An 18,527-nucleotide genomic window follows, 5' to 3' on the forward strand; every position below is an offset into this window, starting at 1 on the left:
GACAAATTCCACCTATCACATTAATCACCTCACTGCCAGGTCTATGTCACCGCCAAGAGCAAAGCCAGACAAGGCAAAGGCCACAGCTACATCCATGCAGCTTCACATATTCTTGCATCTGCCGTTGTTACATGGCAATCAGACTCCCTGCACAGCAACGGTTAGCCCAGAAGTGAGGTGCAGATGTGAAACTTGAAGAGAATATAGAGAGGTGGATTGAGAGGGAGGGGGTTAAAGATAACAGGAGTAGAATTGTGGGATCAAATGCATGGTTCAGTGCGTCAAACCACAAAAACAATTTTCCTCGCATAACGCCTCTAATTGAAGTCAGGTCACTTAATTACGGTCTGAGTATTGTTTACGGTGAACCCATCACTTCTTTCTTCTGTTCTATCCATCTGTCATTTTCCCATCACTCTGCCTTCTTCATTTTCATTTTCTCTCCCCTGCTACGTGAATATACAACTTTCAGAGAGAGCGCAGTGTGGTGGTGAAATCAAACACATCAATAACACAGATAGTTTCATGAATAATGTTTCATAATTACCGGCTTATCCAGTCTCAAGCGCTGGCATTGTTTTGAAAAGAAAATAATCAGCTCGGGAGAGGAAATATAATGCAAGTTGCAGTGTCTGTAACTGTTCTGAATTATTCTTTTGCTGAGTTGCTTGTGGAGATGAAAAAGAAGCCACATTGATTTCTATCCTTTCAAAGTTTCCCCAAAAGTGATATGTGGCAATTAAACAAGAGTCTGTGCGACAGACCTGACAAAACCGTTTGAGAGATGACACTGGAGATGGTCCCTCTGGTCTTGCCTTAATGGAGGCATGGGTTTAGATATTGCATTTTGTTTGGTCACACAGGAATCATCAAGAGGGATCGCCCCTCGCCCTGTAAACACTATCCGTGGAATTCTCTGATTCCATTTGAAGAACATTGTCTGGTCTCAGACTTTGTGCCGACATCACTCCTCCAATTGTCTGGCCTGTCAAGATCTGCCTGCCTTGACACATTGATATTGTCAGCAAGGAATGCTGAAGATCACCTGCTAAGTATCATGGTTGTCTCTAGAAGAAATGTGCTACTATTGAAGTTATTTTCATCTTGAGGGCTTTCCCAAATTTCTAATCATAAGCATTTTACTTATAGTGAATATACAATCAATAAAAATGGGCTTAAAAAATAATTACTTTAAAAAAACTCAATGTGAATGGCTTCGAGCTCTCCGCTGCTCTAGTTGAGCACTGAGCACAAAGCACTTTAATAAGCTCGCACAATCAAAACTGATGATCCAGTAGAATGTGTTCCATCTTGCATTTTTATTACTGCTAAACACCAGATTTATTAGTTTCAAATTTTACACATCATATCACGCTTTGTAGATTTCTTTTACAAGAAATGGTGAGGCTGGATTGTAAAGTGCACGCTCTCTGGCTCCCAAAATGAATGTGCTTTAGTGATAAGGGGTGGATGAGAGGACAGGAGATACGGCACAATGCAGTGGCACATCTCCCGGCACAAGCTGTTTCACTGTGCAGTAGTCTGCGTTATATAATTCTGATGGGGTTCTTTGGCACCCCACAGTTCACCTACCTCAACTCTGAGCACAGAGCCACCTCTCAAACTGTGTTATACTTCCCTCTATATGTGAGGAAACAGCCAGGCACACAAGCAATCTCTTTGTAGAGATGGCATCAAGTTCATAAACAGACCCACAGCTGACTTTTGTTTGGCATGTATGACCACCTGATTAATGCTGAATCATGATATCGAGATGAGAACTGAGGACAGTCTGCCAATGTCATCCTGCTTCCAACTCTTCACCCTCACCCTACCCCCTTTTTTTTTTTTTTTTTTTATATGGAACAGCTCTCTGCCATCTGTCAGTGGTGGAAAGCCCTGGTGGCTTGCAGCAGGTTTTCCAACCCTACATACATGGCTGCCTTTCCCTGTCAGAGACTCTGCTGTGCATGAACCTTCAGCCATAACCAGCCACTGGGCTAGAAAACAGTGTGAGTAAAGCCAAAGCCTCATTGACACCCATGAAAAATCTCTCTTAGCAGTGTTATTGACCCAGGACATAATCAGAAGGTGGGCTGCACATTTGCCAGAAGAGGATGTGGTAAAGTTAAGAAAGCATCACCAAAAATGAAGCCACTTCTATGCAATTGAACGTGTTTGTCTAAATGAGATTTAATTGCCCGACTCCTCTGAATTGACTGAACCTTTCATGCAACTTGCTCTGCTTTTTGCAGCACCTGTCTATTAGTTATTCAAGGCTTCATTCAGTTCATATCGTCCCTATTTCTTTCTGAGAAATGTGGAAAGCCAGGAAAAGTACATCTTCAGCTGAAACTTGCAAGTAGCACTGCCTCTGACACCATCAAGAAGAAAAATATAGGTTTCCCTAGTAGGAAAAATGATTTTGATGAAGTAAACAGAATCAAACAGCACAAAAGGCTGTGCCTGGCAATGAACAAATAACGAACTGAATGTGTGGAGCTGTGTTTTTGCAGGCAATATGAAATTCCTGGCCCCCGTGTATTATATCATGAATTATATTGATGAAGGTTCAAGAATCATTTCCTTTTAACACTAGGAGGCAATATCGAAAAATGCTTCTCTAGACTCGGCTACCTTATCATCGCTGGCCTCTCGTCCTAATAAGCCTTGCGTGAGGCTCATAAATCAAGTGCATGTCTGCCTAACAGATACACGATGATTAAAACAATGTATGATTAAAAAATCTTGTTCAGTTCATCTCCAGTGTACTCAATTAAATAAACCAATCTTGCCCAAGATATAAGGGACATGCCTCACCAATGTCATTTCACCCCTGTCAGGAAAAAAGAAAGCGGCAACCAGAACTGAAAGCAAAGAAAAGAAAGTAAAAGACTGCCACTTGAAATACTGAAATGGCTTCTGGCAGGGCTTCAGGGTCACTCGCCAGCTGTGACAGTGACCTCCGAGGGTCTTTCACTCTGACCGAGAGGGTGGACAAAGGCGATTCTTAATCAGCCTCAGCTCCAAAATATTGCGGCTGTTAAATCTTATCACCGGAGAAATAACTGTGGCTTGCAGCTTAAAGCTCTTCCTTCAACCTCATTAATGGTATTTATCTGTCAGCAACATATGGCCTGCAACAGTCTGTGTGTTAACAAGGCGGATAGCTGAGCTGCACCATTATCTCATCTGTATGTGTAAAATGTTTTTTTTAACACTGCTGGACTATTTGTTTGCTTTTTTTGTTTTAAACACATACGATACTGAATAAACAACTTCAAGGCAGTAAATCGGGTAATCCTAGTGTTTAACGGTTGCTATATGAAACTTAATGTGAGCTCAAATTCTAGTGCAGAATACTATTTTTATCTTCTATGCCTAGACCTCAATTTAGTATGTGACTGAAAGATTTCAGCAGGGACCACTTGAGAGCCACAGAGGATTTTATTTTTTCCAGTTCCCTGTTATAAGATAATCTGTGCGAGATCAATGCTTCCTTGTAGGCATTCCCAGCTCATGGATACTTTAGGTATTAAAGAACAGTTACAGTCATGTTTTATTGAGGTCTGAGATAAATCACTAACGTATTGCTTTACATTTATTTGTCATCTCTTATATTAAAAAAAAAAAAGATATTGCACAGAATGACCAGCCCAAACTATTTTTTGTATGTTTGGCTATGTGGCAACATTAAATCCAGACATTAGTCACATGAGAGAAAAGGAAAGCTTATTTTATTGATCTTTTAGGGTAAATTACTCTCTGCATTTTGGCCATCCTTTACATAGATAACTGTATACTTGCTCGGAGCTGCGGGGTGTCACGATGTGGGACATGTGGGAAGTTGCATGTAGCACTTTGAGATTGTTCAAATGTAAAATGAGTTTACAAATAAAAGTTATTATTATTATTAGTTGGTATTGGTCAAGGACTTTGCTCCTGGAGCCACAGTGGGGATCTGTCAACAGTGGGATTTGAACCTCGGATTCCAAGCTTGCTTGTCCAATCTATTGGCCACCACCACACTTACACTCCATGTATTGAGAGAGATAAAACAATGTATATATTCATGCACTTTTCTGCCCACTATCTAATTTGTGGCCCGTCAAAAATGTCTTATGACAATATATTTTGTGCCAAGTGTTTATCAAATAAAACAAAGAGTATTTAGTTTTTTCTTTAAAAGTACTTGTAACCACAAACTGTTCATCTTTAATCATCTCTCCACATAATAAATCTATTCAGCACTCAATATAAATCATCAAGCTCATTGTCGTCACTCTGAGAACAGATCGAAATGAAAGAAGAGGGCGTGCGTGCAGGAATGTGCCTTGTTAAATGTTGGTATTAATTGCCATCTAGTGGCCAATACTTGTGTTGCAAGAAGAAACGAACAAGTGAGATAAGATTCTGAACTTATAAATTTGGATTTTTAGTTTCCTAATGGTGGGAGGTTTCCAAAAAGAGTGAACAAAAAGGACAATTCACAACACATGTGTAATGAAGCATGAAGCGCTGTATTAGTCTCTATTTTAAACCATCTTTTCTATGAAGCCTTACCTACCTTTATGCAAAGCCACAAATATTGTGTTTGTCTGTTGCTCAATAGAGGAAGAATTTGTTCATCATGTCTCATCAATGCCAGTTTATTTATTTTATTATTTGATGTATAATGTCTATATTGAGGAATCTGCCACAAACATGCCCACTGTGATCCCATTTTTAGGACACTGTGTGATTGAAAACAGGTCTTGTGACAAGAATGTATATTTTTTGTGAAATCTTCCATCTTTTCTCTATCAAATTTATCCATGTTGGATTCACATGGGCTGAAGCTCGTCCCTGGGTAAAAGGCATGAGTATGTTTTTTATATATGTGGAGGGTCGATTGAAGAATTAACAGACTTTAAGACAAGGTGTCATAAGGCCCAGAGGCCATATGTGGCCCTTTAGCTCTGGTTGACCAGCCCTCAGGGTTTCACTGACGAATCCTGAATCAACCAAACATTACTATTATCATTGGCTCGATTACATCTAAAATTTCAGGATTTGAAAACCAAACAAAAATACCCGAACATGTTGGCAGCACCCTTCACTGTGGACCCAGTTGATGTGCCAGACAATCTGCAGCTTGAAATGATTGAGCTGCAAAGCAATGATGAGCTCAAAGGCAGATACAACAATCTCCCTCTGCTTGAGTTCTACAAACTGCAGGATTTTCCAGTTCTTAGGAGACATGCACTGACGTTTGCATCACTGTTTGGGACAGCCTACCGCTGTGAACAGTTTTTCTCAAAACGGACTCTGGCAAAGACTCGGCTCCGCTCAAGACTGACTGACCCAAACCCTGAAAACCAGCTGAGCGTTGCATCAACATCACTGCCACATGACATAAGACGTCTCACCAAGGAGAAGCAGTTCCAACCACCGCATTAGGTCACACAGATGTAAGAGTGATTCTGTTGCAAGGCAGAAGTTCCACTGACAATAAGGGGATACCTGGCGAAGCACGAGGCCACCTTTTTACATCGGCCTCTTAATATGGTCTTAGCAAATTTTCTGAACATTTTAAGGACATTTTAAATTGTTAAGTTCTTTTTAACTAGGGCCAGTGCTGTGTTCTCCTGTTTGGGTTTTCATTAAATATTTTCTGTCCAAACATCATCACTGTTGTCTCACTCTTCTTAAATCGTTGTCAGTGTTCCTGATAGAACACTACTAACCACTCCTTTGACAATAAGTAAGCTTCTTTTTCCCCACCCCCAGATTGACAGTAGAGAACCTAATAATGTACCCAAAATTGTTTTAGAGCATTCTGATGTGAAATCATCTAATTTTCATATCATATCATATTCAAATCACTCTGAAAATGATATCTTAGCTGTTTTCAACCTGCTTGTAAAAGAAAACTTCCTGTTTCCACTCAATTGGCTTAAACATGAATGAACAAATTAATGTTTATATATATGTTATTGCAGTTAAGTTAGAAAAGCCACAAAGATATGTTTTTGAGCTGCTTACCTAAAATTAAATCGTGGCCCCCTGAGGGATGGCAGGAAAAACGTTCCCCACCCTTGTTTTAAATGGTCACACATCTTAAAAACTGTCAAACATTCTATTTAGACTTGTGTTTTGATAGTCCTGCAAGTTGAAACCTTTTTTTCTGATGTTACATTCATGTAAAATCGGAAATCCAGTATTCTGTCTCCTTCAACCTAAAAGTCCTTAATTATCGCTTTCCAAATCAAATTTTTCAATTTCTTTAATAGAAGAAAAAGAGCAGAAATATATTGTTTTAATATAACGTAAAAAAATATATATATATTGCCACACAATATGTTAGGAATAGACATGTGATAAACGCAAAGCGTGAATAAAATTCGTCATCGTCGCAACATAAAACACGTTTATATTTTGGCTGTGAGCCATGACAGACCCTCGGGAGCAGATTTCGTGCAGGATAATAAGTTTGTGTGCTGATGTGGGGGGGGGTGGCCGGTGGATGCGGGGATTTACAGACAGCCTTTGAAGGCAGCAGACAGAGGCGTCGAGTTGAACGCTCAGCGCAGTGGAATGAACGCCGTGAGGGAGAGCACACCCTGCGAGAGAGAGACTCAGCCGCCAACTGGCAACATGTCCGGGAAGAGTTTCAGAGTCAGCGACGGAGACTGGATCTGCCCCGATAAGAAGTAAGAGGCCCAATCAATAAATCCACGCAACGTGTACCGAGGGCGTTTGAATTCACCTGCACGTGTGTGGAATAATTACTGGTCGCCCTTTCAGGCTTCGGCCTATTAGCATTTGGCTCATGCTAACTCTGTAACCGCCGCCTGTTTGCGGTCCAAACTCCTGCAGTTGAAATAAAAATCTGCCGTGTCACTACAGATTATTCCTAGGGGTGATGGTTCGGACGTGTGTTGAATTTTAGAGTTGGGGAATACGATTTAAAGTCGCTACAGGGTGGAGACTCTGTAGTTAGCCGATTAGCTCCCGTCTCGCTCCGTGTCTGCGTTGGCTGCTGTGGGTGTTGTTTATCGTGGTGGAGAAGCCAAGATGTCCCGAGTTCCGAGTCAGCGATATCATGTGTCCACCAGACTGCATTCAAATGTGACGGACAAGCCAGCTGCAGTGGTCAGTGCCCAGGCCTTTGACCAAAATGTGTCCTTCCAAAGAGCCAGTGGCACATGGGAACAGACACCTTCTCTCTTCTGCAGGGGATCGTTGCTTTGTTTCACTTTTATCCTCCATATGGACGATTTAGCTCCTATATGCATTTACAATAAGTACATTTGTCATGTTTTTGCAGGTGTGGGAACGTAAATTTCGCCAGAAGAACTAGCTGTAACAGATGTGGCCGAGGTTTGTTCTTGTTTCTTTCTCTGCAGGACATTTTCCTTGCACATAGGGAAAAAAAAAGAAAAAAAGATATGAACATTTGGGGTTTTTTCTTCTTCTCTTCTACAGAGAAGACCACAGAAGCAAAGATGATGAAAGCTGGAGGAACAGAAATTGGGAAAACTCTGGCTGAGAAGAGCAGAGGCCTCTTCAGTGCAAATGATTGGCAATGCAAAACGTATGTGTTCAACACATAAAGACCTGCATTGGATCGGGTCCCACAGAAAAGAAGAAAAACTTGCTAACTTTCTTACTTTTACTGTTATTTGGCACATATGAAGTGATAAATAAGCATCTTTTGTGGCCTCTTTATCTCCCCGAATGAATACCATTCAAGGACTATAATTAGCTGAATCTGTTATGTTAGAAATGCCGACAGAATGTACTTTTTTGTTGTCGTATGGAATTTATGAATTTACTTGTGTGTTTGTTTCATTCTAGATGTGGAAACGTGAATTGGGCCCGGCGATCAGAGTGCAACATGTGCAACACTCCTAAATATGCCAAGCTTGAAGAGAGAACAGGTGACCCACAGGGTTGTGCATTAAGGGTGTAATGGTACAGGTAGCCCACGATTTGGTCTGAACCTCGGTTTTTGGGCCACCATTTTGGTTTGACTTTCATACACGTTAAAGTTTTTTATTTTCTTGGTGACGTTATCTCTTTGAGTCCTTGTAAAAGTGTTACATCAGGGTGCTTACGCTGGAGATGTCTGCTCATATTGCTGAGGTTTCCCTTTCACATATGGGACATGCTTCTAGCAACATTTCTGTCGACTGTTTTCACTCATTGTAACTGAAATGATCCCATATTGGAGATTTGTATGAAGCCAGTGCTCTTTGCGCAGCAGACAGAGGCTGAAATAAAGCGCTCCGAGTGTTACCTGGGCGTGCTGAGCGCTGTTAGCTTTAGGGAGAAAAGTTGTGGTGGATGCTTCAGTTGCAACAGTGTCAGTAGGCAAAGCCACAGCAGTGATTAGACATTAACTCGTGAGGAGATGCACCAGACTGCCTCGGCCTGCGGGCAGACCTACACACCGTAGTCTGTAAATTGTCGACGCAAAACCGAAAACCCGCTGTCCATAATGGCGTGTTGAACCTCGGAGCGAAAACCAATTGGTTCAACAATATTTGCACCTTCACTGGTCTCATCATTCGATTGCCCCGTCTTTGACTTGATTCCACGATGCATCGTGCTGTATAACCGTCGCATCATCAATTTTCTTTATAAATGCTCGTGGCTAACTTCCGTCATTCATGATGAATACAAGCAGTCGGATATATATGAAGTCACTTTTTAATTTGGAAAATGTCGACCATCATGAACATGAGTTTAGTCTGAACACAGACTTTGCAGACAGGGGAATTAACGGGAAATACTAAAATGGCATCAAAGTGCAGTGTACTTCACAAAAGAAAATATTTAAATGTTAACATAATGACTCAATTCAATTAAATTATAAACTAGGGATTCTCAAGACCACTTTTTAAAGATGAGTATGAGTGCTAATCTTTATTTACTTGCCAATACACGTACTTATTAAATGCCCTGCGTTGCCTGTACTACCTGTTAACGTTACCAGCCCCTCCAAACAGCCTTCAAGGCTCCAGTAAACTCCTGCATAGGGCAGTGCATAGCATAGCATAGCGTGCATCCACTCGCTCTCCTGTGCTCACTGGAGACCGAGGGACGGAACTCGCCTTGTGCTGCGCACATACATGCTGCAGCTCGTTGTTATTGAGTTTATCAGTCATACTTTATTCATGTTTAGCATCGCCGGTGTGTGTCCCGAAAGTCTTTAGCGTTTATCACGGCTCAGAGTCCCGTGCTGAGCAGTTAAACTAATGAGCGACGTTGGGTTATGCTTTGCTGCTGCATCAATGCAGAATTGTCTATCACAGTGCACCGTTGAAGCGATTATATTCAACACCCTTAGTAATTCAACCGTTTACAGTTCTGTCACTTTCTGGTTTACTCTTGATTTCTAGTTTGGATTTGCTGATTTTTCTTTTTTTTCCCTTGAACGTCAGGTTATGGTGGAGGATTCAACGAAAGAGAAAACGTGGAGTATATTGAACGGGAGGAATCTGATGGTGAATATGACGAGGTAAGCGTTTGCAAGTCTTTTCACCATCTAGAATAATTTTCTTTCCAGATGTTTGAACTGATGCAGGTGACTTTAGGTGATTTTTTTTTTTCTCTCTCTCTCTCTCTCCTTTCTCCTCAATCGCCACAGTTTGGTAGGAAAAAGAAAAAGTATCGTGGGAAGAACAGCACACCCTCCTCAAAAGAAAGTGAAAAGAAAGAAGTGGCAAAAGACGATGAAGAAGAGGAGGAGGAGGAAGAGGGTGATCTGTCCAAGTATAAATTAGATGTAAGCTTCATAACGACTTTGAAATTCTCCCAAAGTAGTACAGTACTTTCCAGCGCGCATGCATGATATTTGCCACCGCTCTTTTGTTTAGGATGATGATGATGATGAAGACGATGGCGACTTGTCAAAGTATGACCTCGATGCCAGTGATGAGGATGATAAGCCTGCCAAGAAGCGGGGCAGCCGCTCAGGTTCGTCCTGCTCCCGCTCGTCCTCGCGCTCCTCCAGCTCCAGCTCACGGTCGAGGTCCAGGTAAACGGGTACAGGTCAAGGGTAACTCCGGGCAAAATGTCAGTATCAGCTCAATCTTCCTCCTGATTTACTGATCGACTTCAATAAATGTCATGTTTGTCTGATTTGTTGTTGACCCTTCTCTTTAACCCCTCCCCCGATCTGTTGGTGTGAGAAGCCTGATGTGCTGATTGAGTGATCTTATGTTTGTTTTTTTTTACTTCCGGTTGAAAGAATGTATTATTTGTTAGTTTGACTTTTGAAAAGCCCTACCCATTGATTGATTCACCCCCTGTGTTCATATGAGACTGATTTAAAGTTGTTTTTCCCCCTGTTATTAGAGCTGCATGATACAGTATATCGTCATCCCGCTATCAACATGCGCTTATTTTATGCAAGTCACAAATGACACAACTCTGATCAATCATGTTGCTATGCACTGTGCGTTCGTGCCGTGCATGTCAACATATTTGACAATCGACTGGACGCAGCTGTGGTCAGAGTGCGTGGCGAGACATTAACTATTGTGGTGGAAGTGGGAACTGTTGACCAACTGCCGGTTTATAGTGGGGTTAGTTTCAGAGTCACAGACGGCACTCTGAGGGATTTCTAGGCCGGGGATGTTAAACTCATTTTAATTTAATGGCCTCATAAAGTCCATTTTTATATTAACTGGCCAGCCAAATGTAGATATTGACAGCCACCAACTTTTCCCTTTGTTACTCTTTTTAAAATGCAGTACATGTTGAAAATGTTCACATTTAAAACAAAATACCCCAGGAAACAAAGTGGTGATGTAAAACCCCACCGCCGTGCTTCTCAACAAAATCCAGTCTCTTCACGGATTTTTCTGCAGCGTGTCCTGCACTCGCCGGATACACTGTGACTCCGCTGCTCACACGCAAGACTACTTTCAAACTCGTTTCCATTGAAAGACTTGAATACAAACACACCCACACTTGACATCCGGATTTAAAAAAACACATCTGTCCGTCATCTACTGGTAGACAGTTATAAGAATTTGCGACCTTTGTATCTCAGGGGGGTATGATCAAATACTTAATTGCACCTCGGAGTCCAGTGGCAACACCACTTTCCTGCTATTGTGCAGCCCTAATCATCAGCAGGAAATGAGTCACGTATTTGTATCCTCATTCAAAAAAATATTGGAAAGGTTTTGTTTTCTTTTGTCTTTCAGGTCCCGCTCTGGAGGCTCTTCCAGTTCCAGATCTGGATCTCGCTCGAGGTCACACTCCAGGTGAATGAGGTGACATGCACTCTCTCCCTGTAGAGAGTGTATGTAAGGAACTAGAAAAGCTCCACAACAGCCTCTTTATTCTCTAGCTCAGGTTTTAGCAGACTGCCCTGTGCTCTTCCCTGAGTCACTCTGGTATGAACGTCAGTGACCCTTTTTAGTCGCTCTTTGCAGGTTCATTTGAGGTTTCAGAGAGTATGGCCCGAGAGTATTGGTAGTAAAACCTTTTTGTCTTCGTCAAGCATCTCTCAGCACTCCCGCTGCCTTGGCCCACATTTAAGCAGTAAAATGTATGAAGCTAAATAGTTAGTCTATGTGGGGTGCACCGATTGACTTGAGTCTTAGTGCCTTGGTTATAATAGTCTTATAACGGTTTAATATAAAGTGAAATGCTCTTAATCAGAGAAGCTTAATGAATACCCACGCTGGAGGAACGATGTCCTGATGTTACTGACGTTGCTGCTTGGTTTATTCCTCCAAAAGATCCAGCTCCAGGTCTGGAAAGGGCTCCTCTCCCCGGAAGAGGTCCCACTCACCCTCCTCCTCACCTGAGAGGGGTCAGAAGCACAGTCGCTCCAGGTCGTCATCTGGAGGGAGAAAGCGGAAGCGTTCTAGATCACGTTCGTCCGAAAGGTTTGGGTTTCTGTGGAATACCACAATGGCACTGATAATTATTAGCCATCTGTCACCTGGCTTATGGGAGTTCAGATTTACAGAAATATCCTCACACTTTGCCATGTTGCTATGTATTTATTTATTTTTTTGGTTTTGATTCTGTTCCATTTCTTGATCTTGTCATTGCTTCATTTGTGTGCAAAGCCGAGTGTTGAAACTGCGCTTGCTGACCTTGTCCCTCTTCCCGTGGTGTTTGTGTGATTTCAGGCGCCGCGACCCGTCGTCTGGATCCTCCCATTCTGGCAGCAGTTCAAAAAAGAAATAACTTGCAGCCTTTCAGACAAGATACTCAATTTAAGTCAAAGCGCATGTTGTGTTGCAAAGAAAACAAGCCACATCTCCCTTCAGTATGCTGTTCATTTTCATCTAATCTCAGAAGTCTTGCTTCCCTCAAAAATCACAGAGGCCACAGAACGTCTTTCCGCCATTTCCCACACCCTCCCTTTTTAAGACCACACACCCTAATCTGTGACCAGTGTTTGTAACAATAGGTGTCCAATAAACATAAATGTTTGGTCCCACAAGAAAAGTCAGATATACTGTGTAGAGGCTGTACTAGACTCTTGGCTGTCCTTCATGGCAGGTTTTGTTTGAACACACACGACTGGAAATTGGAGCAAAATGTGTTGGTTGCCTTTTGAGGCCCAAGAAAGAAAGAAAACAAAAAACACTTTACTTTTTTTTTTTTTAGATTTTTGTAATCTTGATAAACAAATATGAATTACTTAAGCACCAAATTAAAATACCTAAATTGTAGCTTTCTTTGGCCATTTCTTTGTAAATGTATATTTTGTTTTCACAAAGGTAAGTATTTTACTTTTTGATATTGCTTGTTTTAAATTAATGGCAGTAAACTCAAATTTCTTTGCTTTAGGTTTATATGTTTTAGAGTTATTGTTTTGGGTTTTGAGGGTGCAACCCCAATTCAACAGAAAGTTAGGACACTGCTGCATTTGAACACTATGCAATGATTTGCAAATCCCATAAACCCATATTTTATTCCGAATAGAACATAAACGACCTATCAAATGAGCAAACTAATACTTTCACCATTTTATGGATAAAACGTTGATGATTGTGACGCTCCTCTCCAAAAAGTTATAAAAGGGAAAACAGCTTTGCCATGGCGGCCTAGAGATTAGAGAAACGGAGGAGTTATTCAGAGTAAATGGAAACGGGTCAGTAAGGTAAAAAGTTGGATAAAGGTGATCTATGTTGCACCAAGTTTAAGATTAGCTAAAACTATTTCAGCCAAAAATGTGAAGCGTTCAGCCGTCAGATGTTTTTACAATAGAAGTTACTCTGGAGGCCCCGGACACTACAAAAGTTGAACAACTGGTCTTGTCACTCTCCAACCATTAAAAGCGGAGCGGTTACACGATGGTTTGTATGGTCCTGTTCCAGGTGTTCCCACGTGTGTTTCTGCCGTCTAAATCAATATAAGCCGGTATCAATGAAATGGTGAAATATTGCAGATTAAACGTGATGTGTTGTGTTTGGAATTAACGTGTTAGTGACATTTGCAAGTCTTTGCATTTTGTTGAGAATCAACAAGACAGCCCAACGTTTTGAGAATTGAGGTTGTATTTTGACACCGTCATGGCCCAGTTTGAGTTTGTTGTACCAAGTTGTTTCTTGTAATAGTCACTTAAAATAACAGATTTGGTAGAAAACGTCTTTTATTTTTATTTTTTTGCTCCAGTTTAGTGCGACAAAAGTAACGGTGGCAGTACAGTCTTTATATGGGTTAATCTACCATAATGTACAATGTAAATAAAATTATGTTGACATTGATTCCTCATACTGCTGTGTGTTTAATTTCACAATTGTTTATTGCTCAGTGGGTATTCACTTTGAAAATGTATGAGCAGAACAACAAGATACAAAATTATAGTAGTTCTGAATGCATGTATGCAAATAATTCACAAAATACACCAAAAGACAGTTGCTGAATGATCAGTACTTAAAAGTCGGATGTAGATGCATGTTAATATATACATGGCAACAGTCAGACGTTGAAGGAACTTAAGTCCCACTGCATGTGCAGTCTTGGAGAATTGGCATATGGATAGATTTTTATTAATTTTGGACTTGTTCACTCACACATGCCTGTCAATCATGCAAATCTTTAAGAGTGTTCTCCAATAGCTGAGTATACAGTTGAGCTACATTTTATAACTCGCAGCATCTTGAGATCCACAGACTGATCAGTTACTAAGGTGCATTAATGCGATTGAGGATATTGGTGCAGAAAATCTTGGTAAAGCATTGGTTAAAAAAACAAACCATTAAATCATGGTGTCCATGATCTAATATCGCTGAAATCACTTCTATGTTCGCTGAATAATAGGGCGATTTCAAAGTTATATTTCAGTGACTTCACTGTGGGCCTTTAGTTTTTATCTTGTGGTTCGACGGTGGGGGTTAAATAGCTTCATGGAGTGCCTTGCTTCACAATACGTCACCCATTCATCCTCTACGCCGCTTTATACAGTGACAGACACTTAAATCCACCTAATGCGTTTGGCTCCGATAAATGTAAAAGAAACTTGGTAGTACTTCTTGTTGTCCTTCTTGTTCTGGTCAGTAGGTGGCACTTTATGCCACAGGAATAAAAAAAAAGAAAAAGTTAGTATTTAACGTTGGTTATTTCTCTGCATTGTCTTTACGCTGGTGGGTTTTCAAATAAAGATAGTAGTCGATACTTTCCAGAGTTTGAATAAAGTTGATCCTTTTGTGTTACATTTTCTCAGTGTTGACAAACTAATGGTAGTATAATTTTCATTTTAATCATAGTTTACATCTTATAAGTCAGACCACTTCTCTTAATAGGAGCCTGATTGAATTGGATAGATGGGCCAGGATAATATGGCCATTAAAAGCAACATTCATCTTGATCATTATTGAGCGTGTGTCTCGTCCTAACGGGCTCACAAAGTTGTACTAATGACAAATGACGCATAACTTAATTTTCCGAAACGTGACTTTCTACGTAATGATCTCTAGTCGGAGCTTAATGATGCCTTTTAATCCACCACGGCCTGGTTCTGCGTGCAGATGCTTAGGGACAGTGTTTTATTACTCTCTCCTCCCTAAGAGACACGCAGAAGATGTGTTCAGTCTCCAATCAGATCAGTCCGCCTGTGCGCTCACCTCGTCGACATTTAATGATCGTTCTTGTTGGTCCCGAAGAGTCGCGCGGGGATGATGCCGCATTCCTCTGAAGTGTCATTAGCCCTGCTTTGTACCTGCAAAAGTAATCGACTGATTTCCCGACGTGAAGCACACTCCATCAAGATTTCGTTCAAGAAATTACTGAATTTTAACCACCGCACTCTCACTTGTGCGCTTTCGCGGGTCTCTTCAGTGGTCCCGCCTCCATCACCGAAAGGACCTGACGCGCCTTTACGCACTGCATTCAGCTGGAGCTGCGTTGAAGCGCAAGCTTATACTGGAGAGATACACATGGGGTATTTCCTGCCGATGGACTTATCCCGTCCGGAAAAATGACTGCCGACAACTGTGATTCTTTAGAGGGTTCGCAAACCACTATTGGACAGATGTTGGAGTCCAATGTCTCCAAAACATTGCGCGAAGGCAATATCACCAAGAACTCCAGTTGTGGATCTGTATCAGTTGGATTCCCTATAACTATGATGGTGACCGGCATGGTGGGCAACTCACTGGCTCTCATTCTGGTGTATATCTCTTACAGAAAGAAGGAAAACAAAAGGAAAAAGTCTTTTTTGCTGTGCATTGGGTCCCTGGCACTAACTGACCTTTTTGGACAGCTTTTGACGAGTCCAATTGTGATATCAGTTTACCGAGCTGATCTGAAATGGGAGCGCATCGACCCATCTGGGAACTTGTGCGCTTTTTTTGGCGTGTGTATGACAACTTTTGGCTTGTGCGCCCTCTTTCTGGCCAGTGCCATGGCCATTGAAAGAGCCATGGCCATAACAAATCCCCACTGGTACTCGAATCACATGAAGACAAGTGTGACAAAGCAGACTTTGGCTGTCATCTGGTGTCTCGTGTTGCTCTTTGCGCTGCTGCCCATCGCGGGGGTCGGGAAATACACGCGTCAGTGGCCGGGGACTTGGTGCTTCATCAGCACAGGGGACAGTGAGGTCCCAGGCAATATATTTTTTGCGATCACTTTCGCCGCACTCGGGATTTTCTCTCTGCTCGTAACACTCTCGTGCAATGTGGTGACGATCCGGGGCTTAATTATCCGGTGTAAAACAAAGTCCGGGACGTCTCAGTCCTCAAAGCAGTGGGAGAGGCTCACCACAGAGACCGTCATTCAGCTGTTGGGGATCATGTGTGTTTTGCTTATATGCTGGTCTCCTCTCCTGGTGAGTTTTCCTACAAACAACTGCTGCCAATATATTTGTCACAAAATACCACAAGAATCTGTTATACGTGTTCATATAATGTTTTCTTAAGTCCCTAAAAGGATTTGTCTACATTATCCTACTGTATGCAGTATTAACCCTTATGAGGGGGGAAAAACACTAAATAGGAATTTAAATTAAAGTATCGTGAACATTTGGCAAAAAACACTGCAAATCTTTGTCACTGAAGACACTCCATTTCCTGTTTGCAGGAGAGTTAAATATGTGAATGCAGACCCAGCATCAAACACAGCTTAAGGTCTTTGTTTTTCCCCTCAATCAGCCATTCACTAGGCGGCTTGCTTGTTTTTTTTTCTTTTTCTGTTTCTCATCACTCTGCCCTCAATGCATTCAATCAGAAAATATACTAGAAGTAGGATGAGTACTGTCATGTATTGTCCTTTGAAGGGCTGTTGCCAGTTTCCATTAGAGGTAATCCATTTAGGATCCCTGTTGCATGGGTCTGCTCAGTGTACTCTAAGAGGTCATGTGTCTTCAGTCACATATTTATTCGTTGCACAGAGAAAGACACAGCACTATTGCATATTAGATTGAAGAAGAAAAAAAAAACAGAATACAAGACAATAAATGTGAATCTGTTCTCATCCAACAAAATGTTATTTACAAGAAGGATCTTTTGTTGTGGACTGTAGCAAATAGCAAAATTGTGTATGATGTTTGAGATACTATTTTAAGATTTGTGCAACTATCCACCCTTCAGGTGCTGATGCTGAGGATGGTCTCCACCCAAGTATCCTCTCACGAATGTAATTCAACAGCAGGAACCTCCAATAACACCACTGGCCGAGATGTCCATCTAGACTGTAACTTCTTCCTGACAGTGATACGTTTGGCTTCCCTCAACCAGATCCTGGACCCGTGGGTTTATTTGCTTCTCAGGGAGATCCTCCTGCGGAAGTTCTGTTTAGTGGCTAATGCTGTCTCCAACTGCTCCATTGAGGAGCAGAAGGAGACCCAGACAGCGCTGGATGCCCTCAATAAGCCAAACCAAGACTCAAAAGACATTTGTAAGTCACAAAGCAACTGAGTCCGCCTTTGGTTGTTCATCTAATATCTTGTGACCCAGAACCTGGAAAACATTTATGCATGTGGACATTTTTGGGAAAAGAGATAGGACTATGGATTTCCCTCCAAACGTGGATAATGTGCATTGGGAGACGGATAAGCCTCAGTTGCAGTTCTAATGAATCCCTGCCAAGTTGACTCGAAGCATTTGTTCTGCTCTGCTTACAGTAAATTTCATTCCAAGTCACGTAACCAGCATGTGAACGCATGACCGTGTCACCGCTGACTTTTGGCCGCCAGGAAGTCTCCCCTCGGCAGTTATCAGTTCTAACAACACCTACTCCCTAGAAATAAACAAGGTCGACTTTAAACAGACTTACATGGAAGTAATCCTCATTACTTTCTATAAACTGAATCCACAAGCTGATGAAATGAATCGTGTTTTTTGTGAATGTTTATGAGCTAAGGAAGTTGTTTTGAATTTGCCTCTATTATGTTGTAAATATAGTGGCTTTATTTGACATGAAACTGAACCACTTTATTCAAAAACAATAAGAGGCCGTTCACAAAGACAATCCCAATTTTCAACTGGAGCCAGAGACTGATTATAAGATTATGTATGTAAGTGTCTTTAAAGACGATATGATCTTTGTTGTTTCTGTACAGAATGCCAGTTATGCTACCTGCTGTTTGCTGAAGATTACTGTACTAAATGTCTTTGTCTGGCAACCAGGGGGATGAAATGTGAAGCATTCTGGTTACTTCCCTGCTTATGAAATTAGCTTGAAATTTGTTGTGTTTTCCAAGTGGTTTCCTTTTTTTTTTTTAAATCTCTTTCGTGCCAGTCTTAGAATGCCAAACTGTGAATCGGTGAGGAATTGGACGGAAGACATGAGTTCATCATAGGATCTTATGGTTCACGGGGTCTTCTGATGCTGCCGTGGAACGACTGTGGCTGTCAAAGTCTTGCATAGCAATGTCAATGCCAATTTCACTGGACTGAAAGCACACACCAACACGTTTCACCAGCCACATTTTATTGGAGAACATCAAATGTGATATTGGCTTGGATTTCTGGTCGTTTTATCTGTAAAAGTGGAGAAGGACTTCACTTTTAATGCTGACAAGCAGAGAGCTGTCAGAAAACTGTTTACACCTGTTTAATACTTCA

General features: G+C 41.5%; 2 protein-coding genes across 3 annotated transcripts; both read left to right on the forward strand.

Annotated features, from left to right (window-relative positions):
- Window positions 1–6,449: 6,449 nt before the first annotated feature.
- Window positions 6,450–13,733, forward strand: zranb2 (zinc finger, RAN-binding domain containing 2). 2 transcript variants are annotated; one of them, XM_080473202.1, is made up of 10 exons: window positions 6,450–6,692; window positions 7,310–7,362; window positions 7,468–7,576; window positions 7,840–7,922; window positions 9,429–9,505; window positions 9,635–9,772; window positions 9,864–10,024; window positions 11,202–11,261; window positions 11,742–11,891; window positions 12,141–13,733. In XM_080473202.1, the coding sequence occupies exons 1-10, from the start codon at window positions 6,577–6,579 to the stop codon at window positions 12,196–12,198; spliced, it is 1,005 nt and encodes a 334-aa protein (XP_080329328.1). In that variant the 5' UTR covers window positions 6,450–6,576; the 3' UTR covers window positions 12,199–13,733. The 2 variants fall into 2 exon arrangements, with proteins under 2 accessions (XP_080329328.1, XP_080329327.1); XM_080473201.1 differs by having other exon boundaries at window positions 6,524–6,692; window positions 9,864–9,963.
- A 1,614-nt stretch (window positions 13,734–15,347) lies between these two features.
- ptger3 (prostaglandin E receptor 3 (subtype EP3)) lies at window positions 15,348–18,160 on the forward strand. Its single transcript, XM_080473195.1, has 2 exons — window positions 15,348–16,291; window positions 17,052–18,160. Exons 1-2 carry the CDS (start codon window positions 15,440–15,442, stop codon window positions 17,376–17,378), a joined length of 1,179 nt encoding a protein of 392 aa, XP_080329321.1. The 5' UTR covers window positions 15,348–15,439; the 3' UTR covers window positions 17,379–18,160.
- Window positions 18,161–18,527: the final 367 nt, after the last annotated feature.

Source organism: Lipophrys pholis, assembly GCF_963383615.2.
Source record: "Lipophrys pholis genome assembly, chromosome: 10".
NCBI classification, from domain to species: Eukaryota; Metazoa; Chordata; class Actinopteri; order Blenniiformes; family Blenniidae; genus Lipophrys; species Lipophrys pholis.

Coding starts and splice junctions, on each gene's coding strand:
- ptger3 (XM_080473195.1), top strand. CDS start 15,440: ATGACTGCCGACAACTGTGATTCTTTAGAGGGTTCGCAAACCACTATT. Junction 16,292..17,051: donor TATGCTGGTCTCCTCTCCTG/GTGAGTTTTCCT, acceptor TCCACCCTTCAG/GTGCTGATGCTGAGGATGGT.
- zranb2 (XM_080473201.1), top strand. CDS start 6,577: ATGAACGCCGTGAGGGAGAGCACACCCTGCGAGAGAGAGACTCAGCCG. Junction 7,363..7,467: donor CTGTAACAGATGTGGCCGAG/GTTTGTTCTTGT, acceptor TCTCTTCTACAG/AGAAGACCACAGAAGCAAAG. Junction 9,506..9,634: donor CTGATGGTGAATATGACGAG/GTAAGCGTTTGC, acceptor CAATCGCCACAG/TTTGGTAGGAAAAAGAAAAA.